The sequence below is a fragment of the Lates calcarifer genome, linkage group LG12, assembly GCF_001640805.2.
Source record: "Lates calcarifer isolate ASB-BC8 linkage group LG12, TLL_Latcal_v3, whole genome shotgun sequence".
In the NCBI taxonomy this organism is placed as follows: domain Eukaryota; kingdom Metazoa; phylum Chordata; class Actinopteri; family Centropomidae; genus Lates; species Lates calcarifer.
The window spans coordinates 22,830,031-22,856,309 of record NC_066844.1 but is presented as its reverse complement, the minus strand read 5'-3'; the positions used below and the strand labels follow the sequence as shown (position 1 = coordinate 22,856,309).

The following is a 26,279-nucleotide window of genomic DNA, read 5'->3' as shown; positions in this document are numbered from 1 at the left end:
CCAAGGCAGTAGAGGCTCAACTGCTGCAGGGCATCTGCTAAGTAGATAGCAGTGTGTCACTCAGTAATACTCACATAATTTTTCTGGGTTTTATTAAGGCTGCATCAGCAGCCTCGCAGGCCTGTGGGACTGTTGGCACAGCAGTGCTGCTGCCCTCTCTGGTTAGCAAATGACTTAACAGTCCCATCTGAGTTTGTAGAGCTGCAGCTTTGTTCTGCCTTCATTTACCACCTGTTCTCTTACTCATGCCAGTATTTATTTTACATTGTTTTAAACCCATTTTTTTCTACTTTGCCATCACTGTGATAATCTGAAGATTTCATGGTTAGGTAAAACTCTGATGATGGGGCTAGATGAAAAGGCTCACTAAAGTGGATAAAAATTATCCTCAGGGGGACATGAATGTGTGAACCAAATTTCTTGCCATCTCGTCTAATATTTGTCAAGACATGTCAGTCAAAACCACAAAAATCAACCACATGGTCAGGGTTTATCCTCTGTGGACCATGAATATCTGTACAAAATTTCATTGTAATCCATCAAATAGTGGTTGAGATATTTTAGTTTGGACAAAGTGGTGGACTGAACAAGCAATACACACAGCAGAAATCAAAGGTTAACACCAGAAAAGCTTAAGTGACAGGATTTTCTTATGAGATTTGACTTCAAACATTTTCCTCTTTGGCAGTGTCCAGATATGGTTTAAGTTTTTTCTGTGTATTTTTTGGTTTGTCTTGATCACTACTCAGCTTTTATCACCAGTATCCTTTTCATTTCTCCCTGTCACAATCCCTCATTATAAAGAATCTCTCCCTGAAATCTTTACTCTCTGGCTTTTGTTGTGTCTCATGGTGTCTGACGTCAGCACAGCACATTTCTGCACCTCTCTGCTGTTCACCTTCAGTCGCCTCCAACTTCACATTGTCTCCCCGCTGCTTTTGCAGCCCTCGCTTTCTTTTGTGCTCCCCCTGCGCCCACTTCCACTCACGTGCGCTCGCGCATTCTGCATCTGCACCACCACATCCGCCCAGTACTTTTCCTTCACTCCAGTCTCATTTATATTCCTCCCTCCCCATCCCATCCTGTTCTCTCCCCCACCTCCCTCCCTCCCTCCCTTCTGTTTCTCCCCCTCGTGTTTTGTGCTGTCTGGGTCACTCTCAGCTCCTAAAAAAAGCTTCAGCCTGCACTGGGCTTGGTGGTATCTCTTATATATATCCATTATTCCTACTACAAGCACTTCAACAAACGTAATTACATCTACACTGTAGTTCCTTCTGAAAGCAAGTGAATGTGAGCACTTCTGAGGAATGTGAATGGAAAAGTTGTCTATGTTTTTCACCTCTCCTGCATGACATTGCTTTTTGTGATCAATGCACTGATAATTTGATGTCTCTTTTAGCCAAGGGGGGCTGAAGTACATTGATGTTGGATGCTGTGTTTTGCCAGGAAGGCTGTTTATCTCACAATATTACTTCAGCATCATGCAAAATCAGTGAAAGATACAGGATCTGATTGTAAAAGACAGAAAACTAAGATGAAGATATGAACACATGACTTTAACTCATGCATCACTTTCTGCTTTACCTGTCTATGCATCCTCATAGAATTGTAGCAACTCCCGCTTTCCCAGGGTGCATCAGTGCACAGGGATGTGCTGGTGTTGCGCAGGTGTTAAGACAGTGGAGAAAGTGGGTCATGCTGGGCTCTGACAGGCACACTGCAGTGCCCCGCTGTACACCAACGCTCCAAGATGGTGTGTGTCTTTACACAGATTTTAATAAAACACTGTTGTATGAGGAGTTTGTCCTGGTTTTTTGTCATTTAATCAGCATGAGGATTTTGTACATAAAAGACAAATCCATTTAAAAACCAGTTTGGTGGCTTTCAGCTTCATGATCCATTTTTCGCTAACACGAAATTCATCATGATTGCATGCCGGTTCAGGTTACGCAGGTGAGGGATTGGTTGTCTTTTGTTTGGCTGATGAACAGATCTGTTACCGAGCATCTGTCTGACATAAAAAGCCAGGGTGCAGTGGGTCAGGCCATGCTGTTCACCTTAATGCCACGCACAAAAATAGAAACTCATTAAAAGCTGTCTTTCCCCGCTAATCCTTTGCAGATTTCCCCTTTTGACGGCTCATTAACAAAAACCCCTTGCCTGCCATTCTGTTTCGGATGGCCATGAACTGATGAAACGCCTATCTGTTGCAACATGGTCAAGATTTCATATTTTCAGAGAATTCATGACAGCAGCCTTAGTGAATGGAAATAGTCCTAAAATTGTGTAAATATGTTATTTAAAAGTTACTGACAATGCTGGTGTGCAGGTTGTTCGACTGTTGGTTATCGACTGTAAATATGTTCAGAAATTCCCTTTAATAAGTTTGCCACCATTGTGTATATTAGCATAAATCTGTTGGCACCCCTCACTGCAGATAATTGAATGCTTTGGTTGCTCCATTTGAGTAGCACAAACAACTGACCTGGATATTGGAAGGAGATTTAAAGCAGGAACAAATTCTCCCCTCATTTTATCTTCATAGACACACTTTTTTCCCCTCACACTGGCAGATTGCCTTGCTGGGCCTGTGTGGGGACATGTGACAGTCTATAGAAGAACTTCACCAGATGGTCTCTCAAAGAGGGGCCAGTCCAGCTCACAGGGTTGAGGGCAAAGCTCCTGTCCCCATTTTTTTGGACAACATAATCCTTTTAAAAAACCCCTGCAGCAAAGAACGTTGCATTTTTTAGTAAGTATTGTTGAAGTAACAAGGTTGATGCAACAAATAATGGGGGCAGACATTTGTACATTTTGACTGTAAAGGTGAACTTTTGTTGAAAGTGAATATGTATATTCTCCAAGAGCATGGGCAGAGAAAATAGCATATCATCAGGAGGGTTGATGTAGTTTTTAAGAATCTCTGCAACAAAAGAAGTGAAAGTTAAAGCTGGAAAACAGACATTTGCATGCATATATGTTTGCATATGTAAAAGTAGGTAGAGGTTTCTGTATCTGCAGATTTTTTCTCTGTAGAACAATAAATTTTTATAAGTGGACGACCACCTCTCCCCCTGCTGTCGTGCCAGCTGTAATCCTATGCGTGGGTGTGCCCTACATACATGCTTCAGCAATTTTATTCCAGTGTATAATCATTAATTACAATAAAGCCTACACATCAGCAAATACCCCACAGACTACACATAATGTTATTGTTTGGTTGTGTGGTTTGATGGCTCAGACTGGAATTCAGCTAGTGTTAGTGTAGTATAAAAATCTAAAGTTAAAGGCTTAATTGACTTTAAAACAAAAACAATGTTGCATCATAGACATGTAAAATTAATTTCATTCAAAGGGGTGGGGTGTTCTTGAACTGATGCTGCAAGGGAACAAAACAGGAAATCAGGACTTTGTGTAGATTACAGAGAAGGTAATGAAATTGATTGAAGTATTATATAGTATTATATAACACAGGAGGACGAGTTGCTATGGAAAGTAAATATTAATATTATTATTTTTTGCGTATCTATGATGCTTTGGAATTTAACTGTGTGGGAATTTCTGTATTTGAGTTTATAATAGAAATGAATAAATCATTCATAATTCATTTAACATCATTACAGCATTCTAATGTGTGAAGAAAATGTGATTAATTTGGACAAATTTCTTAACAAATAATTTAAACTAAAATGAAATAACTGAAGTTACATAAAGTTTGAATAATTTTTGTTTGTTTTAAACAACATATAATCACATGGTATGTTTTATATTTAAAGTTCTTTAGTAGTTTCTTTGTGTTTTACACAGAGTAGTAATGGAACAACACCCAGTATAAATGGTCCAGGGAGATGGACAGGGCAGAAACACACTGACTGACTGGGGTTTTTAAGTGAACAGACTCAGTCTACTTCTGCCAGCCACACAGGAGCCTCTCTCCCTCCCTTAGGAGGAATATCTCTGACCCCTAGTGGTAAAAGTAAGAGTATTTATCCCAGTATAACGTGAGAGATTACTGAGCTCCAAAAACTGATTTACTGACGTTTTGAAGTAATCCTCCTAAGTGCATATATATAAACGTGCATCATTAATTTCTTCTTTTTTTTTTTTTGTTCTGGGGAATGACCTCAATGCCCCCACTCTGATTGCAATTATGTAAGTTTATATATGTGGAACCAGTCAAATGTACATGTTATTTTTTTTCATATCAAAGAGGTGAAGGCAAAAACTTTGAGTTGATATAAATAAATAAAAATGTAAAGAGTAAATAGTAAGCTAAGTTCTCAAATATAGTCAAGTAAAAAATACAATATTTCCCTTTGAAATGTAGTAGAGAAGAAGTTTAAGTCTTACATGTACTCAGGCACTGTACCTGAGTACATGTATTTAAATACTTTCCAGACACTATAAACCAAGTCAGATCCTTGCTCTGCATAGTCTAACAGCATGCCCCGCCTCCTGTGTAAATGTGCTGTTTTTCTGCCATATTAGTCAATACACCCTCAGTGTCCTTACTTCAAGGACAAAGTGTAGCATAAACACTTTAAAAGACCATTTCATGTTATTCTAAATATGTTGTGCTTTAATACGTGTAGTTTAATTCGACACATACTGTGTTTTAATTTATACTAATTCATTCAAAACGAAAACTAGACGAATCTAAAGTGCAAACTTCCGTTTTTCTGCCTTTTCCTGCTCTTGCAATGTGTCACAATCACTTTCTGTCTGTCATTTTTAAATCAACTTTTTCCTGCAAGACTGTACTTTGACCCCAGAGCTGAGCCGCACCCTTATTTATTATAGGCGAGCGGAGAGCCGTTTCTTATGACTGACACTCCGCACAGCCAATCAACTTCTTCTACTGGCGCTGAGGCGGGACTTCCCGTACAGTAGTGCAAGTAGTCCAACATGGCGGTTATGTCGCTTGTCTGAGAGTGCAGTTTAAACCGCGGAGAAGTTCCGATAGTTTAGGTCGATTTCAGTGGCTGAGAGTGTACTTAGAGAGTTTGACGCCTGGAGACTGCGGATATCGGCTTTTGGAAATGAAGGGAAAAGAGCGGTCGCCGGTGAAGAAACGTCTTCGGGCGCCAGATGATAGCAGAGAGCGAGGAGGGAGCCACCCGAGCGGCAAGAAGACAGGAGCCCTGTTGACGGTTGGCAGCAACAACGGCAACGGCTCCGCTCAAAGCGGCGCCTCTTCCAGGAGGAGTTTACACAGCGACAAAAGAGACATGAGGGACTCAGACGGACATAATTCATCCAGTCGGACTGGTAGCGGCTACGACTACGGAGTTGTTTCGGGGAACAAGCCGCACGTTGGCGCTGACACCGCCGCGGAGACACCCAGGTCCGGTTCACGCAGCGACTCGCGGCCTTACGTCAAACGCTGAAAGTGAGTACAAGACTCTCAAAATAAGTGAACTGGGCTCCCAGCTGAACGACGAGGAAATAGAGGACGGACTGTTTCACGAGTTCAAGAAGTTTGGCGACGTTAGTGTTAAAATTAGCCGAGAAAACGACGAGAGGGTGGCGTTTGTGAACTTCAGGAGGCCTGATGACGCCCGGGCGGCGAAACACGCCCGCGGCAGGCTGGTGCTGTACGACCGGCCTCTGAAAATAGAGACGGTGTATATGAACAGACGTAGAAGCCGCTCCCCTGTTTCAAAAGACAGTTTCCCCTCAGGACACAGGCACCTTCACACTCAGAGAGCTCTGTCCCCAACTGGTTTGGGGTACAGAGACTACCGGTTACAGCAGCTGGCTCTGGGCCGTCTCCCCCCTCCTCCTCCTCCTCCCCCGCCACCTCACATAAGAGACCTGGAAAGAGAAAGAGACTTTTCTGTTTACGAGGCCAGAAATAGACCACCGTTCATCCCTGAATGTGCTGCTTTCCGCGACGAGGACCTGATGACCCCTGAAGATGACCAGAGGGCAAACAGGACTTTATTTCTGGGCAATCTGGACGTCAGTGTGACAGAAAGTGACCTGAGGAGGGCGTTTGACAGGTTTGGAGTGATAACCGAGGTGGACATTAAGCGGGCGGTGAGAGGTCAGACCAACACCTATGGATTCATCAAGTTTGAGAATCTTGACATGGCTCACCGTGCCAAAGTCGCGATGGCAGGGAAAGTGGTGGGCCACAATCCGATCAAAATCGGCTACGGCAAACCCACACCCACAACCAGGCTGTGGGTGGGAGGGCTCGGACCCTGGGTTCCACTCGCAGCACTGGCCAAGGAGTTTGACCGTTTTGGCACCATCAGGACTATAGACTACAGGAAAGGTGATTTGTGGGCTTATATTCAGTATGAAAGTCTGGACGCTGCTCAGGCTGCATGTACTCACATGAGGGGCTTCCCTCTCGGTGGCCCTGACAGGAGACTCAGGGTGGACTTTGCGGACACAGAGCACCGCTACCAGCAGCAACAGTTTGTGCAGCTCCCTCTCCCCCTGCCGCACTATGACTTAATCCCTGAGCCCTTTGCCCACCGCCTCACTGACTCTGTGAGAGTGAGAGACAGGTCTCCTCCGCTTCCTGGTCGCTTCAGAGACCGAGATCTCTACTCCACTGCTGAATGGTCCGGCCTGGGGGTCCACGACAGGATGCGAGGAGCAGGTTTTGATCCCATAGATCGTCTGGAGAGGCGTTCACGGGAGACCTGGTCATTAGAGCATGAGCGGGAGTTGCAAAGCAGAGACCTAAGCCGCAAAAGGAGACATTTGGATGATGGCTGGCGGCTGGATCGCTCACCTGAGAGCGGTGACTATGGTCAACGCCGGCATGGCAGCTCACTGGAGCGCAGCCCTGGGGGGAGCAGCCGAGATGGGGGGCGCTACAGTGACCCTGAACGCCTGCCTCGCTCTGGCAGAGCCTCACCTGTCAGAGAGCGGCAGAACAGCCAGGACATTGGCTTTGGAGACAAGAGAAGGAGAACACTTAGCCCGACTGAACCAGGCTCATTCTCAGATAAAGACCGCAAACGCAAAGCCAGTGACTCTTCTAAGAGCCCAGGGAGGAAGGAGGACCGCTCCGAACATCCCTCAAACTCCTCTTCCTCCAAATCTAACCAGCAGTCTAAGGTGGCAGTTGGAGGACAGAAGCTGAGTCATGTCTGGCAGGGTGTCCTCCTGCTGAAAAACAGCAGCTTTCCCACATCACTGCACCTGCTGGAGGGGGATGTGTCGGTGGCTACCAGTCTCCTGGTGGACGGCGCCACGGGGGGTCAAGTGTCCCAGCTGAAGATCAGCCAGCGCCTGCGCCTGGACCAGCCCAAGCTGGATGAAGTCTCCCGACGCATCAAGGTTGCCGGCTCCAACGGATACTCCATCCTCCTGGCCATGCCCGGAAAGGAGGGAGGGACCCAGGACACCGACATCTCCACAGAGAGGCCGCTGAAGAACCTGGTGTCCTACCTGACGCAGAAGGAGGCGGCTGGCATCATCAGCCTCCCTGTGGGGGGCAGCCGTGACAAGGACCACGGAGGAGTCCTACACGCTTTCCCCCCTTGTGAGTTCTCAAAGCAGTTCTTGGATGCCTCTGCCAAAGCCTTTGCCAAATCAGAGGATGACTACATGGTGATGGTCATTATCAGAGGAGCATCATGAAAAAGGAAAAAAAAGCAAATTAGAAATGTTCTTTTCACCCTTATGAACTGTTAAACGTTGAGTTGTGTAAACAGGGAGAAGTAATGGTAACAAAGCAGAATAAGCGGAAATGACAGGGCTCTGATTTTAAGTTCCCTAACCTGCATGGTAGCCTGTATCTCATCCTGTTGAAGGCTTATCAAAATGAAAGTCACATTTAATTGAATTGAATACATTCTGATAAATCAATGGTATTGATTAAATAACACAGGCAAGATTTTGCCTTCTGCTATTTAATGATTAATGTACATTACTTGAAAGGTACTCAGCTACAGTTCTGTGAATCATTACTATATTTTGCCTTATCTCATTTAAAACCAAAACACATTTCCTTTATATCATTTCATGCATCGCCTGACTGTAACAGAAAACATGTAAGATCCAAAACAGCATTTAGCTTTCATTTTATCCGTACTCAGCTTAGAGTTAATGTGGCAATCTCAATAGGTTTGTAGTACTACAATGTTTGTGCAGCTGGGCTACAGAATAGTTTAATCAAACCAATGTACATAGAAAAATTCTCTTGATTAATGAAATATATCTATCTGCGCTAAAGCTTTACTCACTGCTCATGAATAGGCAGCTTCCAGATGTGCGCTTGTATTTCTTTTTGCTGACCAAGTAAAAATCTAATGTCCTGACTTCCTAATTCACAGTTTCATTATGAGAGCTTTGTTATTTTTTGTCAGGTTTGGCCAGTTCTGCTTAAAGCTACAGAAAAGTGTGGGGAAAAAATATCTTTGTACCTATAATTCAACAACAACATGGCTGTATTAGTCGTCCTGGTGTCTGGCCTCCACAGACTAAATTGTTTTTAAATACCTTAATCAACATAAGAACGTTAAAGGTTATAGTGTAATAAATTACAGTTATATCAGTGCCACATCTGGAGGTTATGTGACTTTACAAGGTGAAATGAATGCAGTTTTTCACATAGCACCTGTGTGTAGGGGGTGGACACAAGCAGCAAGAGCCTGTACATTATACTGCAGTTCAATACAGTCGTTTTACTAAGAATACTACCTTTGTAAAGCTCCAGTTTCGTTAAAATGGCAGAGAGAGGCTAAGAGGCGTGTTATATTGAATTGCATTATATTGTAAGATATTATTTAGGATTTCAGCAGTTATTTTCAACTTGTTAAACCAGTTATTTTCTAATTGTTTGATCTTAAAAATCAGTGACATCTTCAAATAATTTGCTCGTACCAACAGTGTAAATTCTTTGTTATAATGTAAGCAGAAGAAAAGCAGCACATATTCACATTAGAGAAACTTGAACAATCAAAATGTTTTGACACAGAGAATTAATCAGTTATCAAAAATACAGATGAATTTTCCCTCAGTCAGCTGATGAATCTGCTAATACTAATATTAATCTTGTGTCCTCCCCCTTTTATTGTTGTTTTATTAGCATCACATTCAATTTGGTTCAACAGTTATTGGTTGACTAAGTCCTTCACTTCGGTTTTCTTCTGTTATAATCCACTAAGTACTACCCCAACAAAGCATGTACTGTGAAAAAAAAAGATAATGTAACCTATAAATTAAGAGCTATATGTATGCCATGCACATTTCTAACAGCTGATCAGGAGTCAAGTAGAAAATACGGCTATACTATCAGTGGACTTGTGTGATACACATCTCTGAATGCATCAGAGGAGGGGAGGCCGCTCTGCTGTGGCCTCTCATGCCTTCCTCTGAAAGGACTGTTAATGATTTGTTTTTTTTAATGCTTTGATTTGAGTACTGTGTTTCAAATGGAAAAATGGAGATGATTTGTGCTGTATACTCAGGATATCTGGAGAGAGAAATGGAGAACATCAATGCTCATGGGCCTAAGAAGTATACCTAACTGTCAGAAAAAAAACAAAGTGCAACATGCACTTCATAGATTTTGTCTCAATAAATTTACTCTTTCGTGGGAAACACAAGTGCCTTGGAAGACAGCTTTTGTGACCTTTTCTGTTCTTGGAATTGTCTATCAAACTCTAAAGGCTTTATCACTTTGACAGCGGGAGCCTTCTCAGCAGAAAGGAGAGGAAGTGTGAGAATCGAGGGAAGACAGCCTCTCAGTTCTGTGTTTTCATGTTCATCATTTGTTGAATGACCTCTTTGTGAAGAGCTTTTCATGTGAAATTTGGCCATACTAGAGTACTTTTTTCAGAGCGTCTGCAAAAGCAAATCTAGAGTCACTGTGTCTCCTCAGAGGTGTGACTTATTCCTCAGTCGCCTCTGGCCTGTGTGTCTGGAGGTGTGGCTGAGAACCAGCAAGAGTTGCTCATCCGTCTGGTTCCGTCTCTCGGCCAAAATCACTGTGGTTGTCTCCAACAGACAGCCTCTCAGTGGGAGCGCAGCAGCGTTTGAAGGCCCCCGCCCCACCCCGGTCGACTTTCTCATCTGGCTCCAGCAGTGTTGGTTTGGCTTCTGCAGCAGCTTGAGAAGGAGCGGTGTTTGTTTTGTCTAGTTGCTTGTTCTTGCATTGGAGTTTTGAAGATGGTCTCTGAGCTAGGGCCAGACTTCACATGTCTCATCCTGTGTCGGGAGGAGGATGAGACGATGAGACAGCTTCTGCTTTATTTGCCAAAAAAGGAAGGACAGGAAGCGCAACAGAAGAGAAAAGATTGCCAGTTTCCTGTACAGGGAATCCTAATCTAAAGTTGATTTGTTGATCTGATGTACGTACTTAAAAAAACATTCTGTGCCAAACTGCATATGAAACCAAAGTGAAGAGTGTCCTGCTGTCAGAATATGCTGCAGGATGTATCTCACCAAGACAGTGCTGCTGCTCCTCATCACTGCTTCATCTCCACGCTAAAGGGACCTGAGCAGCTTCACTGCAGCGCCAGGCATCCACACAGTGCTGAGGCTGGGACTCATGGTTTCCTGGAGCTGTGAGGCGTAACAGGTTTGAGTCTCTCCCTGGCTGAACCTGCTCCTGTTCCACAGGTAAAGTATTAAGATGGCCTAATCAACTGACATGGGTACGTATTCAAATGTTTAAGAACACTACAGACATAGAAGATTGGGCCTAACTTGAAAGCTGGTAAGGAGGTAAAAAAACCCCATTCCTTAAATTTAGTAGACCTGTAGTAAATATTGGTATATAACATGAAGTTTTTTTCTGTCAGTGTTGGTGAGTCCACTTTTCATTTCTGTGTCTCTTTGGCTGGCTTTCTCTGTTGGTATATTTTGTCTTGTTTTTTGGAGCTTGCAAAATTACAAATAATTTCAGGAAATCTAGACGAACACCCTTTCAAGTAAGTCATGGTCACTGGTGGATAAAGCACTGACAGACTTTGATAAAGTACCCTGTTGTAGAAATACTTTTTAGTGAGTAAAGGTCCTGCAATCAGATTTTTTAAACAATTAATTGGGAAAAATATGTTTAAATGTGTCCAAGTAAAATACTTGTCATACCTGTCAGAGTGTTAAATGTCAAATAACTGGAGTATTGTTACTAATGCATTAACTTGTAAGAAGCAGATGAACTGGTAAGGGTTTTTTTTAATGTAAAATCATAATCTGTAAAGTAACGTTGCTGTAAAATACAGAATATTTGTATACAAAATTATATATATTCTCTAAATATTGGTGTAGAATAGGAAATAGACTAAATGTTTTTAGTTATCTTCAACACTAATGTCAGTAACATCAAGTCTCCAGTTACAATATCTTCCACTGCAGTTCAGTCTCATTCATAAAAATGTTTCAGCTTTAATAGAGATATAATAAGACAACATAAGACACCCTGCATAGGAACAAGAGGCATGAAGGTCTCTAATTGAGAAACATTAGCTGCAGGCACTGCAGCTAGGTGATGTATAACCACTCATCAGCAGGAGCGACCCCAGTCGTCACTGGTTGTGGTGTTTAATAGGCAGCTGAATAAGCTCCTGTGGGAACATGAAAGTCATATAACTTATAATACAGTACAGTATATTCAGCTGTGCTGTGTCAGATATGTCAAATTTAGGATTTTGTTGATAGAAACAGAAGCCAAAGAGCCAGTAGTTTGATCGGTTTCTTGTTATAAGGGGATTGGATTTCTGTGGTGCAAATGTTACAGGGAAATATCACCGATATAGGAATTTAAGAATTATCTTTTTGTCCCAGAATAGTTCAGATAATGACTATAATATGCATCACTCCCACGTAAAGCTAGAAACTAAAAACTAATTTTATTCTCCAGTCATAATAAGTTGAAGGATTTTCTTGTTTTCAAACCAGATATTTGATATTTAAAGAGCATTTGATTGCAACATCTATAAACACCTTGTGCTGTATTTATGTGCTGTTAGTGAGCTAAGGTGTTGTAGAGTCTAAATCGGATTAACTTTACAGAATTTCAGATTCTTAAAAGTATCTCTTGGTAAAATCTCATAGTCTTATTCATAGAATGGTGAAGTTCTTGTACCAAAAACAGCTTCTTGTTCCACTCATGGCTCGTGTTGATATAGTGCAGTTTTCCTGAATGGTGTGTATGACTTACAAGAAATTTCTTTAACCTTTTCGCAATTAACTTATTTTTTTTGTTCCAGGTCTTTTGAATCTTCTGTACCAAACAGTGTCTGAACATGTTTTTGATTGTCTGTGTCATTAAAATGTTGAGTATTTCAGGTTATTCCCCTCAGCACAGACGCAAGGAAGAAAGAAAACCCATGTGTTCTGTTTTCTCTGAAAAAGACATTTATCTGCAGAATGACTGAATGAACTCTGAAGTTATGAGAGAACAATGAAAAGTTGTTTCACGTCTGACAAGAGAAACTTTGCCTTGGTGAGTACAGTTTGGATTTGCACTTATCATATTTATACCTGCAGTATTTTCTATTTATATTGTAAATTAGATTAAATGTGTGCTTAAATAAAAGCAGCTATTTTTGAAATACCCACTGATGCTGTGTTTTTTTTTTTCCTGTAACATCTGCCCTGATAGAGTGAAGGCGTGTTAGGTCTGTTCTGGTTTTTAGACTCTCTGTCCTCTAGAGGGCAGAGCTGGGTGCAGCAGCATCAAACTACCAGAGAAACATGAACAGAGGACGTGTTCAGAGGGGAATAATGATATAGTATCAGTATGTTTCTTTTCATAAGTAATGTGATAAGCTTATCCTGGTGATTTGTAGTTGACAGCTGAGAAAATTAATTATGAGACATTAAGCACTAATGTCAATAACATTAGGTCTGCAGTGTTTAGATCTTTATCTTTTAAAAAGCATTGTAACATTTGCGTCACTTACGAATCCTCTCAGTGTGAAAAGGGTTTCAGATATAATGAAAGAACTAAATTTAAAAAGCAAATTATGTCTCTTACAAATACATGTCAGCAACACAGAATGTGCACCGCAGTTCAGACCTGATGGACCTTTACATTTTGTTTTAAGAACAAGCAGAAGATGAGAAAAGTCAACAGAAACTGTGGGAAAAGTCAGACTTCACCACTTACTACCACAACTATAAGGTGCTGAAATGAACCTGCATTAGTTTTATTTGATTGTGTCAAACGAGTCGTGCTAAATGTCAGATTAGATTTCTCACTGTCAAATCACTGTATTTTAAATGTCATCCATCATCTTAAATCTTTACTCTAAATGGCAACAGGCAAAGTTAACAGTGCTGTTATTCAGATGTTCATATAGATAAATTATCAGCAAAGGAGGAACTCAAACAGTCTGAAGAAAAGATGAAACACTCTGCACAGCAATTCAAACAGCAGTTAACACATTAATTTAATTCAGCTGACAGTTACTGGATTCTGAGTTTATTTTAAATCAGTAACTGAGTAAACATATCAACTGTACATGGACTGACGTGAGATTAAGAAAAAACGTACTTGGTTCCTTTTGTTTTCATTATCTTACTTGATTTATTATATAATCTGTTAAGTGGTTTCTTATCAGCTCATTTGTTACAAGAGTTTCTGTAAGAAGGTGGAGCTGAGACTACACTGTTCACCTCTATAAAAACACCCCACCTGCCCTTGTGTGACACATGTACTGGCTCACTGTGAAAATGATGAAGACTGCCTTTGTGCTGCTGGCCCTCCTGGCCTTCTCACAGGCTCTTCTCAGGTAAGATATGAAACAAACCTACAATATATGTATTTCAGCTAATTAAAAATAAGCTATAACAAACTTTTGCAGAATGTGATCTTTGAAGATGTTTTCACAGTGTCAGCAGCTGTAAAAGAGTTGGTGGTGAAATGCAGAAATTCTGAATGATGATGCTGATCTGATATTTATTAGATTTATTTTGAAATTATTCAAATTCACAAATAAAATTTGTTCAAAATAAGCACCATAAACACTGTTTGTAGTGTGTTATTCCAAAGATTTTGGACAAATGATAGCAACAACAACAGCTCAAGCAGCAAACATTGAATTGAGTTTGTCCATAGATGCCATGACAGTGAGTGAGCCCGGTGGATGTATGATGATCAGCCAGAGAAGGCATTTTGAGTTTTTTTTGTAACATCAGTCAGTTTGACACTTGGTTATATTCAGTCCTAATACTGGTGAGGCTTTAAAATTGTCAGTATTGCTCAAGGCTCCAATATTTTTTTGCTGAGGGATGTTGTTGATTCCACTGCTCTGGGGCCTTCAGCAGTTCTCTGAGACTTTGATCTTGTTCTTAAACTGTCACTGACCATTTTTGTGAGAGAATAATGTCAACTGAGCGTCCCACTGAGACGAAACAAGTCCATGACATTTTCTGGCTCAGTGCGCTGCCCTTAAATCACCCCCTGGGCTGAATTTCCTTTTTAGGATAAGTTATGGGGTCTGACATGTTCTCAGAGATGTTTGTGAGTATGCTCCCACATGTTTGCTAAACTGAGCTGAAATAATGACTGTGCTGTGGGGTGTATGTGTAACTAATAGTTCCAGTTTGTCTATACAGGATTCCCTTGATGAGAGGGAAGTCAGCCAGGCAGCTGCTGGAGGAGAGAGGCCTGTTTGAAGAGTACAGGAGAAAGTTTCCATACAACCCCGCTGCAAAGTTTCTCCCGAGGAATGAGCAGAGTGAGGTGCCCATGACCTTTGACCCAGACGTAAGTGGCAGGAAATCACTGTACACTCCGCACTGTGCAAACGCAAAATACACAAACCAACTAAACAATCTTATTTTGAGCACAGACAACATACTACGGTGTGATTGGCATCGGGAATCCACCTCAATACTTTAAAGTTCTCTTTGACACCGGCTCCTCTGACCTGTGGGTTCCCTCTGTGAGCTGCACCACCTCTGCCTGCGGTAAGTTCAATGACAGTGTTTCATGGTCAGGAGACTTTAATAGAGTCACAATCCTGTATTTATAATTTTTCAAGCAAAAATGCCAAACATTTGCTGGTTCCAGCTTCTCAAATATGATAACTTGGCACTTTATCTTGTCATATATGAAAATAAACTGAATATATTAAAGTTTCAAGCTGTTGGTCGGATAAAAGAAACAATTTTGTGCCACCATTTTTGGACACAATTCTCAAATGAGAAAATAAGTAGCTCTTTCACCTGTTTCTTTCCAGTATTGATTTACCTCTCTCTCTCTTTCTTTCTCTCGGTCTGTAGACGGTCATGTTAGGTTCAACAGCTCAGCATCCTCCTCTTTTCAGGCTGGCACAAAGCCTTTTTACATCTCATACAACAGCGGATTTGTAGCAGGAAGCACAGGATATGACATCATAAGGGTGAGGATAAACCATCCACAACTAACATCGAATGTACCACAATCACAGATATTGGACTGTGTGTTCTACTTCCTGTAAAAACCCATAAAAAACCCATAAAAAGTGCTTATATTTTTGCTCACCAGATAAGTGATCTCTACGTGGTGCACCAGGTGTTTGGCCTCACTGAAACAGAGGCGGTTTTCCTGGGATCTGTGCCCTGGGACGGGATTCTTGGTCTGGCTTTCCCTAGCCTGTCCATTGAAGGAGGCACACCTATATTTGACAACCTGTGGAACCAGGGAAAAATCCCACAGTACATGTTCTCCATGTACCTGAGCAGGTGCGGTCTTATTAGAACCATGGACAGCAACATAATGCAGTTTCAAATACGTGACTTTGTATTTAATTTATCATATAAAAGATGACGTGTTTTATGCTTGTTGCAATCTCCACACCTCCAGTTCTGTAGAGGGCAGTATGTTGATTCTGGGAGGAACAGATCCCTCATATTACACTGGAGGCATAAACTGGATCCCTCTCTATGGTGCCACTAACTTTTGGAACATCCAGATACAAAGGTAGTTTTATTTCTCTCCATGAATTCTAACAACAGACCATGACTATGCTTCCTCTGTTTAATGCTTATGATTTACATACTAGCTGCCTTCCCATTGTTACTTCCTGTGTGTTTCAGCATCACCATTAATGGGAACACTGTTGCATGCTCTGGAGGCTGTGAGGCAGTGGTGGACTCTGGTACCTCTCTAATCATCGGACCGAGCAAAGACATTAACAACATCAATGGCTGGTTGGGAGCCGCCCCTGGCCAGTATGATGATGTGAGTGTTTTCAGTTTTTTTTTTTTTTTTTTTTCAGTGATCATTACTTTAAATATGTTTGACTGAATTTTAAACATGTTACATTTCTGTCTCGCAGGCTGCTGTCAGTTGCAGTAGCATGAATCTGTTGCCAGACATTGTGTTCAACATAAACGGCTACAGCTTCTCTCTTCCTCCATCAGCGTATATCATTAAGGTTTGTATTTCAAAAACACACAGATATATTGCACCACTTTCAAGGGCATACTTAAAGAGTTGATAACTAATGGCTTTATCACTGCTGATAAATTATTTATGAAGCCATTGTTAGGAACGTTTACTTAGTAATATACAGAATAGATATTTATAATAATAATCCTTTAAGAAGGATGGACAACCTTTGGGTCGTTAGGTTTTTACAAATCAATTTTGCTTGTGTAGATCCTCCTCCAGGACAAGCTATTTTATCTTTTTAGCTCTTCAATCCTTCAGCGAGTTCTCAACCACTTACCCTCTGAGAAATAGTTGCATCCAAAGAAATACATCTATTAACAACTTGTAAAATGAAGAAACTCGTAACCCTTTGACATAGTGAATGGATAAATGGATTAGTAGTTGTTGTAGCAGTTGTTTTCCAGCACTTAGTGTTGGAGGGAAGGCTCTTATTGATGAATTAAAGCTGAAAGACAAAGCATGTTCCACTTAGAAAGTATAAACACCAGCCAGAGGGATTTTCAACAACCTGCCAATCCAAACTTTGTTTTTAAAAGAGTTTTGAATGATATATGGTTTAATAAATCTAAACCAGCATCAACTTGAAAAATGTTTAAATATGTTGACATGTACAAGGACTGAAGCCAGGGCTCAGTAACTCTCAGATAATCTCAAACACAGTGCACAGAACAAAGGACGGTAAAGGTACAGACAAACAGCTGAACACAGACGTCAAGCTAAACGAATACAAGTGAACTTAAACATTTGGTAGAGCCATTAAAAAATTGACAAGAACTGGTCCACAAACTGTATATATTCAGGTGAGATTTACACTATGTGCTATTCACTCAGTTGCCAGTTTATTAGGAGCACCTAGCTAAAACCAACGCAGTCTAACAGTCTGACAATCCTGCAATAAATCCCACCTTCATGGAGATTATAATGTTCAGTTTTCTACAGTGTTATTCAGGCAAGTGTTTCTATTATTTTGTCCACCCCTCTTATATCAGTGAGGTTAGGCTGAATAACAACACCTCTCTGTGTAAGCTTCCAAAATGATCTGGTCCCATATTAGAAAGCGGTTCCAGGTTTAGTTAGGTAACAGTCAATAAACAGCCGACTCAGACATGCTCTCTGTAAAAAAAACAGTTCAAAAAGTAGGCTGGGAAAATGTATTTAGATATTTCAGTATTTATATAAACTCTGCTGATTCAGTCACATTCCCTCTCCTCCCTCCTCAGTCTGCATCCGGGTGCAGGACAGGGTTCGCACCTGGCACCTGGATCCTGGGTGAGGTCTTCATGCGGCAGTTCTACACCGCCTTCGATGTCAGCAACAACATGGTGGGCTTTGCTCAGGCTGTGTGAAGAAATAGATCTGGAGGGTTTAGTCTTTGTCGCTCTGAGAGATCCTGAGATATTTAGAAAGTACTGGACTTTATTTTTATAACCAAGATTCACTGCAAAAACATTCATATTCCTGAATGAAACTAATAAAATGTTGCCTTTCAGACCTTTAACTTAGCATTTTTTTTTTTTTTTTTTGCTGTAAAGGAGCTTGTAAAGTCTTCAGGAATATTGAGTAAAGGCAAGAATCAGTCCAAATGATATACTCCATTATGCATCAGGGTTTTGGTGGCCACTAGATGGCAGAGGACTCACTAAACTGCACATTCAGTCACTTTGCCATTCATATGATTCTCCTGGGAGGGGCCTGAGGAGAAGATGAGTCATCTTACTTTGAATTCAGTCTTTAAAACACAGAACCAAATGCCAGTCAGTCATTGTCGGCAGGCGCTGACTTACATTCATGCCATCTGTGTCTGTGATGTTCAGCGATCTGAGATTTTCTTTAGGCTGCTGCATTTGTTCTAATTATAACCTGTGATTTAATATCCGAGGGGGATGCGTCACTCAGCTCTTTTCCATTTAAACACGTGCATCCACACACAGATCAGCTGTCATTAACCCTCTCATGGCTCTTGTGAACAGTTTTATTTGTGCAATTATTTTCCATTCCTTCTAATAATTAAATACTTTTAAACCTAAACTTAACAACTAAATTCATTACCTGGCATTGCTGTGCTGCATTTTCCAAATTGTTAAATCTAGTCACACACACCTGGCTGTTGTTGCATGTACTGTGGGTAAACATGGTAACATGAGACACGCAGCTACTGAAACAGAGGGACGGACATCACTGCAAACCTCTTGAATCATTCATCCAGCAGAGGAGTTGCAGGGCAGCAGGTGAGGTTTCACACCTGATTTAAATAATGATTCTGGACAAATACTGTCCTGTCACGAAATAAGATGAAGCATGCTTCATGTGAAGGAGAAGATTTTGAGGCATATAAATGCAGACAACTTCAACATACTAATGACAACAGGCGAATCTTGATAACTCTGATAATAGAACTAGAACTACACAGCACTAAGAGACAATCTGAGACCCCGAAACTTTACTTCAAACATCAGGTTGTCTAAGGCCAAGTATGATAGTGATCCACCTGACTTGTTTTCTGTCTAGAGTACAGACTACAGTGCTCACACTGCTCAGGGAGATCCTGTGGTCAATGATCCAAATAAGGGTGAAAAGCCAGCAACGACAAATGTTGCCAGAAGAAAGTAAGTCTGAGGGACAGGTGCAATAAATATGACTCCCTGGGTGAGCAGTTTCCGCTCCAGCGATCTGTGTGGTCTCCTGTTTCACCTTCAAGTGAACAAGGCTGTGTCATTAGTGTAATACTGCAACTGAAGCCGGTAGAGTCCCACTGAATCCTGGTCTTAGTTTAAACAGACATCAAGATTAGGTCACCATCAGGTTTCATCTGGAACATTGTTCCGACATTTGTTACATGCCATTCCTCATCTCTCTCTTCGCACTAATTTCCTAATCTCTGTACTGTATACAGTCTAACACAGGCATGAAGACATAATTTTAAAAAATTAAGCTACAGCCAGCAGCTGGTTAGCTCAGTGTGGCACTAAGACTGGAAGCAGTTAGCCTGGCCCTGTCCAAGAGAAATAAATTCCACCCACAAGCACCTCTAAAGCTCACTGATTAACACATTATAACATAAAAATTTAAGTATAAAAATAATGACTTTTAGAGGAGTGCACTTCTTGGAAGTTACTGCAACAAGCCAAGAAATAATACGGGGCATGTTTATTAGCATATGTTAATTATAGCCTTTATGCTAGTCTAAGCTAACCGTCTGTAGCTTCGTATTTAACATAAAGACATGAAACTATTCCATTTACTTCACTTTTCAAAAGTTCTGTAACTGTAGCTCCATTTGACCTCTCAGTATATAATAGACATCATTCACTCTCTTTGTTGCCATATTTTTATAGTTTATGAAATACAGGGACAATACATTAACAGACAAGATATACAATAATACAATACAGTAAGTATTTTATTGCATATATTAAAGTATAAGTTTGTGGCTTAACACAGAAACAGTAAGTAACCTTTTAACATACCAATGATGATATAACTAGCGACTGTAAACAATGAACATGTAGGTTATTAATTCTCAATGTATGTACGTAGCTCAGTCTTTGGTTATAAGAGAAATATGTACAACACTAGCATAGAGTAGATATGTGCCCCTTCGAGAGATATAATTTAATGAAGTTCCTCAGCATGTATAGCTACATTATAATACTATTAGACAATGTTCACAATGTTATGACGAGTTTTTCAGAGTTCTATAAAGACATTTAATTAAGGTGTAGATTCACCTAAATTATTCTGAAAAAGCACCATGAGAATGAGGATACAATTAATTGTTCTTTCAAAGTAAAAGCACTTTCCATTGCTACATCTGTTATCTGGGACTGTTGTATTTCACTGTTAAGTGGCTTCACTGTTACATTACCATGTGCGTCTTTGTGTGTCTGTGATCTGTAAAGAGGAGTCTGAATTTAATGAGTACAATGTCAGTGATTTGTAAGTTAATAAGAATTCAGTTTTTATTATTATTAGTGATAGTATTACCTTAAACTGTGCTCTGTGTCAATCTGTGAAAACATCATTGGTATGGGACTCTAGCTCATGATTTTTTACTGATTCATATGTGTGCAGACAGAATGGAAAACAGCTTTTGTGGTGACTCCATCCAAGTTATAAACCAAGCCTCTAAAAAACAGTTACAAGGTATTTTAGTGATGTAACTAAAATTAAGACGTGTTTGAAAACGTCTACCTCTATATTTACATTTCAGCTGTGTCAGGCAGCCTGTGTGTTGGCTGTGCTACAAGCAGCTATTTCTGACTGTGTTTATGAGACTTCTGGCTGGCTGGCTGGCATTTGCTGATTTGCTCTGGGTTGGGCACTAATGCCCAGAAGCATTCAGTAGATGGTACTCGCTCCCAGTTGTTTCCCCTGAGCAATGCTTCCTGGCTGCTATTAACTACCCAATATGGCAGGATGTGCATTGATGTTGCTGGTCTGAATCTCACTCTGATAATACTGTATCATTTTTGCTGCATTATAACGGTAGATTATTTTATTATTTTTTGGAATTTGAACTCACTGTCATGAAAATCCAGTCAAAACCAGAATTCTTACAATTGTAACATGATTAACCCTTTACAAAATGTTCAGACTAGAGCACTGGCTCCTCAGCCTGGGTGCTGAATCTAAGGGGCTGTGAGATGATTACTAAGGTAAGGAAAACACATTATCAATAATATAATTATTGTTATTATTCATATTCATGTGAAACACTGCATAGTTTTACCTCTTCATGCCTGTAAAAAGTATTCAGCTCAAGTAATCTGAGGAGGGAAAATCACTCTTACTAGATTACTCACAGCTCACAGTCATACATCCTGCAATGAGGGTTTGCATGTTTCTATGAGGTTGTGTTAAGTAAAAGTGAAACAGGTTGGGAACCTCTCTACTAGAGAAACTGAGGCTGAAATCTGTCATCAGGAAACAAAACCTGCAGCAGCTGTACTGACTGCACTGAGGACAGCTGGGTTACTGTTGACTTGTGGAATGTTTATTTAAGATTTAAATGAGCTTTAGCTTATTATGATGCTTATCTTTCTGAGTTAGAAACTGTGATATCTCTGCAGACCCCTCAGGTAAAGTTAAAATACTGGGAAATTACCTGTCATGTTGGTGGGAAGAAGAAAAAGAGATTATTTACAGGCTCAACTTGAATCAATATTTCATGTCAATTTATCCATAAATAGTCAATAGTTGAGTTTCTATTGATGTACACAATTAGATATCAGTGTCAGTAATACCTACAGTGTGTATGTGCCCATTGTGGTCAATAGGAATAACACTAGATGGTTTGTATGGTTTATCTGAAAGCCTTTTGTTTTTCTTGTCATTGTCGTAGAGAAATTTAAAAGGAACTATGATTCCTCAGAACCAGAATAAAGTGATTTGCAGTTAAAGCACAGTTTATCACAAAACTGTGTTGTTGCTTCTGTAATTATGCTGAATCAAGAATGACTTTTAAAATAGATCTGCATACAAGATTTGAAGACTTTTGAAAAAGCAGTTTTCTATTTAAACACTTCAACAGAAGGTAAAAACACATATTATTACTTGAGCATTAAATCACACTCAGATCTGGAGTAATTTAAATTGATAAATTGCATAAGAGTAATCCAGTATCATGTCCTGTAAAGGCCAACCAAACAGGAATGTAAAGTAAAGCATAAAATATTGAACAGCTCGCAGTGATAATTAAGTGAGCTCTGCAAGCTCTGCATAAGAATGAGTTTCTCTTTCAAGCCGCAGCTTCTGTCCAACATCTTTAAAACTTCTCATCTTTGTAGTGCCAAGATTCCCAGTGCATGAAACAGGTGGATAACTTTTATCTAACGTGCAGCCTCAGGATATTCAGAAGCAAGTTAAACTAAGGAATAACATCAAAAATGTTTTCACGCTGTTTGTCTCTGAGTAATTACTGCTGATGGTTGGTATTTTCCTTTCTGAGCATCTTCCATCAAGCTCTTATGTTCTTACAGTTCCTTGCAGGGTCAGTTGACACTTAACTGGTAAAAGTCTGATAAGTGAAAACAATAAAAGCAATAATTGCTATTTTTAGACACAGAAAAAACAATTTGTGATGTGCCCTCATGAAAATATGATCACTTTCTGTGTCTTCACAAATGCCACTTTTCCGTGTTAAAGGTGCAATATGTAAGATTTTGCTACATAGCCAACATTAGCATAAACAGCTGTTAGCATACGTCCTCTGGTCAGCTCTACTTCTTCATCCTCTCATGTTGGACTGTGGGCAGACTGGACGTTACAGTGACTCACTGTTTCAAAGTGGTATTTCGAGATGGGATGGGGCTAACTGGTTAGCATGCTAACTTAAGTAAGAAGAAAAGAAGTGATAGAAAAAGAAGCAAAACAAGATTTAGCATTGGTGTTGTTCTCACTGCTGGAGACTAGTAATGGAATAAAGTTTGATGCTGAACTCACAACATTTCTTCTAGGAAACAGCTGGTAAATAAATAACAGTTAATGCTAATGTTGGCTACGTAGTGATAGCAAAAACATACATAGAGCACCTTTAAGTAGTGATCATTTAAATTTCTGTCCTGTATGAAAAAGACAATTTTTACCACATATGTCTAGGTATGAACAGGATGATCTGGGGTGGGTTTTTTTTTTTGGTGACATTACACTGATAATTATTTTTTATGAACAGTACATGCTACTGAAACAGTGCTACTAAACTGTGAGAGCCAGCTAAAGCTTTAACTTTGTTTGGAAGATGCTAACGTTTGAATCTTGTGCACATTCAAAGCATACAAATCTCTGTGGAGCCGCCATATGGGTCGAGCCATCACTGGGTCTGCCACTTACTTTTACACCACCATGGGGGTATCAGAGCACACAGAGCTGACAGACTCTGCGTCAGACCTCCTTCTCTCCTTGTTGTCCCCCTGCCACTCCTCGTCTTCCTCACCTATTGGATTCAGCCGCCCGTTCTGCTCCAGCTGGTCCTTGATGTCCAGGAAGCCCACGTGTCTGTAGGGGAAGCCTCCGCCCTCCACTCTCTCCTGCCCTGTCTCCTCGTGTGCCTGAGAGATGCTGACAGTCGAAGAGTGGAGGCTGTCTCTGGGATTGTCTTTCTCCAGGTCGGAACCTGGACAACAAGCGCAGCGGCAGGGCGTGAAATAGAGGTAGATGAGAACCAGGACTATGCTGACCAGACATGCAACGAGGGTGGTGTAGGCTGTCTTTAGATTCTCCAGTCCACCACTCGCAGTGGAATTAAACACCACTACAGTTACATACAGTGTCTCATTGAAGGAGTCGCTCGTGGCATAGCAGGTGTAGACCCCTGAGTCTTCTACTCTCAGGGGCCCAAGCTGGAGGCTGCCATCAGAGCGCATCACTGCAGTCTTGTTTGCTGAAGACAGTGGGATGTTTCCAGGCAGCGCCCAGCTTTTTATTATGTCCTTCTGCCTGGTGTCACAGTCCAGCATCAGGAACTGCTCCAGATAGGCCTCTTTATCCATAATTTTGACCTCACTGCAGTTCAAATGGACCTTGTCCAAATCCAGTATGGCCATTTTCTCTTTCTGCGGCCCTGGCAGCACACAAGTGTGACTGCTCCTGAAGTCAGTGGCAGAGCTGAGCTCCTTGAGGTGCCAGCTTGCCACCATGTCGTACAGCTCACAGCTGCAGAGCAGAGTGTTGTTGTGGAAGTACAGACCATTCTTGATCCATGCGGGCAGAGCCTGAAGCTCTTGCAGAGGCAGGACTTTGATGCGGTTGGAGGAAACATCCAGCAGTCTGAGAGTTTCCAGCCGGCTCCGCTCCTTCACCAGCTCCAAGGGGAAGCGTGAGATCTGGTTGTGGCTCAGGTAGAGCCTCTGCAGCATGACGAGGCCAGAGAAAGCTGAGCGATCTATCTGCGAGATGTAGTTGTTGTAGAGCAGCAGCACCTCCAGGTGCTCCAGCGGCTCGAAGATGAGCTCATCCAGCAGACGGAGGCCGTTAGATGACAGGTCCAGGTATCTGAGCTTTGTCACATACACGAACGCCTCTGAGGACAGAAAAGTGAGGCCATTGTTGTTGAGCAGCAGTTTGTCCAGTCTGCTGAGTCTGACGGTGGTCCACTCGGCACGCAGCCTGCTGATGGAGTTGAAGCTGAGGTCCAGAACAGCTGTGTATTGTGGAAGACCGTTGGGAACGTTGGTTAGATTCATCATGGAGCAGCTGATGATGTTGCTGGCGCACACACAGGTCTTGCGGTAGTCCAGGGGGGTTAACTGAGCACTGATGCTCACCGCTGGTAGCAGTAAAGCAAAAGATAGAACTGTGATAAACCTCCTTCTGAGTGCTGCCTCAGTGGCACGATGGGAAATGCAGTGTGAGTCCCCCATCATGTAAGGATTCTAAACTGTAGGGAGCCTAGATGTGTTCACCTAGTCCTCACAGTGGAGTGTCATGGAGCTGTAAGAACATATTGTACAGTTAGATCAATAAATAAACACTGTTTTACTGAAGATTGTGTGACATAATAAAGATGCAGACTGAGATGACATTAATGCTGGCAGCACGTCATCCTCTAATGCACTCCTGGGCGCACTGCAGCAGCCAGGTCAGTGTTAAAAAGTTGTGTTTGCTCAGCAAAAAAATATCACCATGACGCCAGCAAATAATTAGCGTGATTAATCCCGTCATCAAATTAATGAAAAGCATTCTGTATGTAGCTTAAAAGATTAACAAACATACCGCTTTGTTTCAGTCGCCTCCTCCTATCACCATCCCAATATCAAATCTCCTCACTGTGTCAGTTTCTCATTTGTCCCAGCAGCAGGCTGAAGTGTCCCGCCCGCTGGTGCTTTACCTTTTTGTCGATTTCTTGAGATCCGAAGAGGAAAAGAAAGGAGGGAGTCAGGGTGAGCGTGTGAGGCTGGGGGGTAGTCTTCAACAGTCCAGTCCTGGAGATAATCCGCTGCAGGACAGTGACATCCTCTTCATCACAGCAGCAGCAGCAACAGCAGCGGCGGCAGCGATTAGCTGTGGTCAGTGGTCCCCTCCTGTCTGTCACCGGGACGCACGGGCGAATACACTGCAACAGCTCAGAATGACCGGAAAAGCCTGTCCGCGGTCCTCACTGATAAGGAAACCGTCTGATAGTTGATCCGAGGGGAGCAAACAGCAGAGCAGGGGGTGTGTCACCCCCCCCACCCCCTTCTCTCCCTCTCTCTATTTACATCGAGTGCCACTAACAAAAAAAAAACAAAAAACAAAACATGACTATAATATTCTAAAGACATAAAAAGTAAAATAGAAATGTGTCAATAGATAAAATTACATTGAACTGTGTGGATCAGTCCTTACATAGTTGGGATACTACACATGGTCAAGTACACTCTTTCTGAATAAATCTTTCACCTTTTTTATCAAAATTGATTGTCATGTAACATCTGTGGAATGAACTGTCTTGGAGATGAGGAGGAGGATTACTGAGGGCCGTCCCTTTTGCCTTTTCTTCCCTCATTTTTTCACAAACAAAGGGGGTTGGAGGACTCCTCAGGGACCGTTTAATTTTTCTTCCCTTTAAGGACGCAATAAGCAGCCATGGCTCATTCAGTGCGATGATGACTTTAATGATAAAGCCCCTTCCCTCTGCTTCATCTTATTACTGTGGTGAAGGACAGGGCGAGCACTCATTGTGTATGTGAGTGAACTGCAGCTGCGGTCTTTAGCTTGGGACGTGATGTGCATGCAGCAGTGTGTGTGAGGGATCAATATGGAGAGTTAACATAAACAGCTTTGAATCCTGTCCTGTAAACTGGATAAAACACTTTTCATAGCCTTCACATCAGTAAGAAATTGTGATCATGAAACACTGAAACTAGTTATGTAATTCAGGATCTTTGCAGGTTCTTCCATCTTGTTTTGATCAGCTTGTCTTTGCTAGAGTTCTGGCCTTGTCTCCACT

General features: G+C 41.4%; 3 protein-coding genes across 5 annotated transcripts; 2 read left to right on the top strand and 1 right to left on the bottom strand.

The window, feature by feature from the left end:
- The first annotated feature begins 4,867 nt into the window (after window positions 1-4,867).
- On the top strand, window positions 4,868-9,583 carry LOC108886464 (RNA-binding protein 15-like). The gene is given in 2 exon segments (XM_051074396.1): window positions 4,868-5,372; window positions 5,374-9,583. Coding segments are annotated over 2 exon segments (2,562 nt in total). The 5' UTR covers window positions 4,868-5,039; the 3' UTR covers window positions 7,603-9,583.
- Window positions 9,584-9,720: 137 nt separating this feature from the next.
- On the top strand, window positions 9,721-17,852 carry LOC108886467 (pepsin A). The gene is made up of 9 exons (XM_018681351.2): window positions 9,721-13,706; window positions 14,533-14,683; window positions 14,769-14,886; window positions 15,202-15,320; window positions 15,446-15,642; window positions 15,764-15,880; window positions 15,997-16,141; window positions 16,239-16,337; window positions 17,575-17,852. The coding sequence occupies exons 1-9, from the start codon at window positions 13,627-13,629 to the stop codon at window positions 17,698-17,700; spliced, it is 1,152 nt and encodes a 383-aa protein (XP_018536867.1). The 5' UTR covers window positions 9,721-13,626; the 3' UTR covers window positions 17,701-17,852.
- LOC108886466 (amphoterin-induced protein 1) lies at window positions 17,492-25,456 on the bottom strand. 3 transcript variants are annotated; one of them, XM_051074397.1, is made up of 3 exons: window positions 25,064-25,456; window positions 23,183-24,781; window positions 17,492-17,692 (listed from the first exon to the last, which is right to left on the bottom strand). In XM_051074397.1, exon 2 carries the CDS (start codon window positions 24,712-24,714, stop codon window positions 23,185-23,187), a length of 1,530 nt encoding a protein of 509 aa, XP_050930354.1. In that variant the 5' UTR covers window positions 24,715-24,781; window positions 25,064-25,456; the 3' UTR covers window positions 17,492-17,692; window positions 23,183-23,184. The 3 variants fall into 3 exon arrangements, with proteins under 3 accessions (XP_050930354.1, XP_018536865.1, XP_018536866.1); XM_018681349.2 differs by lacking the exon at window positions 17,492-17,692 and having other exon boundaries at window positions 19,737-24,781; XM_018681350.2 differs by lacking the exon at window positions 17,492-17,692 and having other exon boundaries at window positions 19,737-24,781; window positions 25,179-25,456.
- Window positions 25,457-26,279: the final 823 nt, after the last annotated feature.

Coding starts and splice junctions, on each gene's coding strand:
- LOC108886467 (XM_018681351.2), top strand. CDS start 13,627: ATGTACTGGCTCACTGTGAAAATGATGAAGACTGCCTTTGTGCTGCTG. Junction 14,887..15,201: donor CTGCACCACCTCTGCCTGCG/GTAAGTTCAATG, acceptor CTCGGTCTGTAG/ACGGTCATGTTAGGTTCAAC. Junction 15,643..15,763: donor TTCTCCATGTACCTGAGCAG/GTGCGGTCTTAT, acceptor CCACACCTCCAG/TTCTGTAGAGGGCAGTATGT.
- LOC108886466 (XM_051074397.1), bottom strand. CDS start 24,714: ATGATGGGGGACTCACACTGCATTTCCCATCGTGCCACTGAGGCAGCA.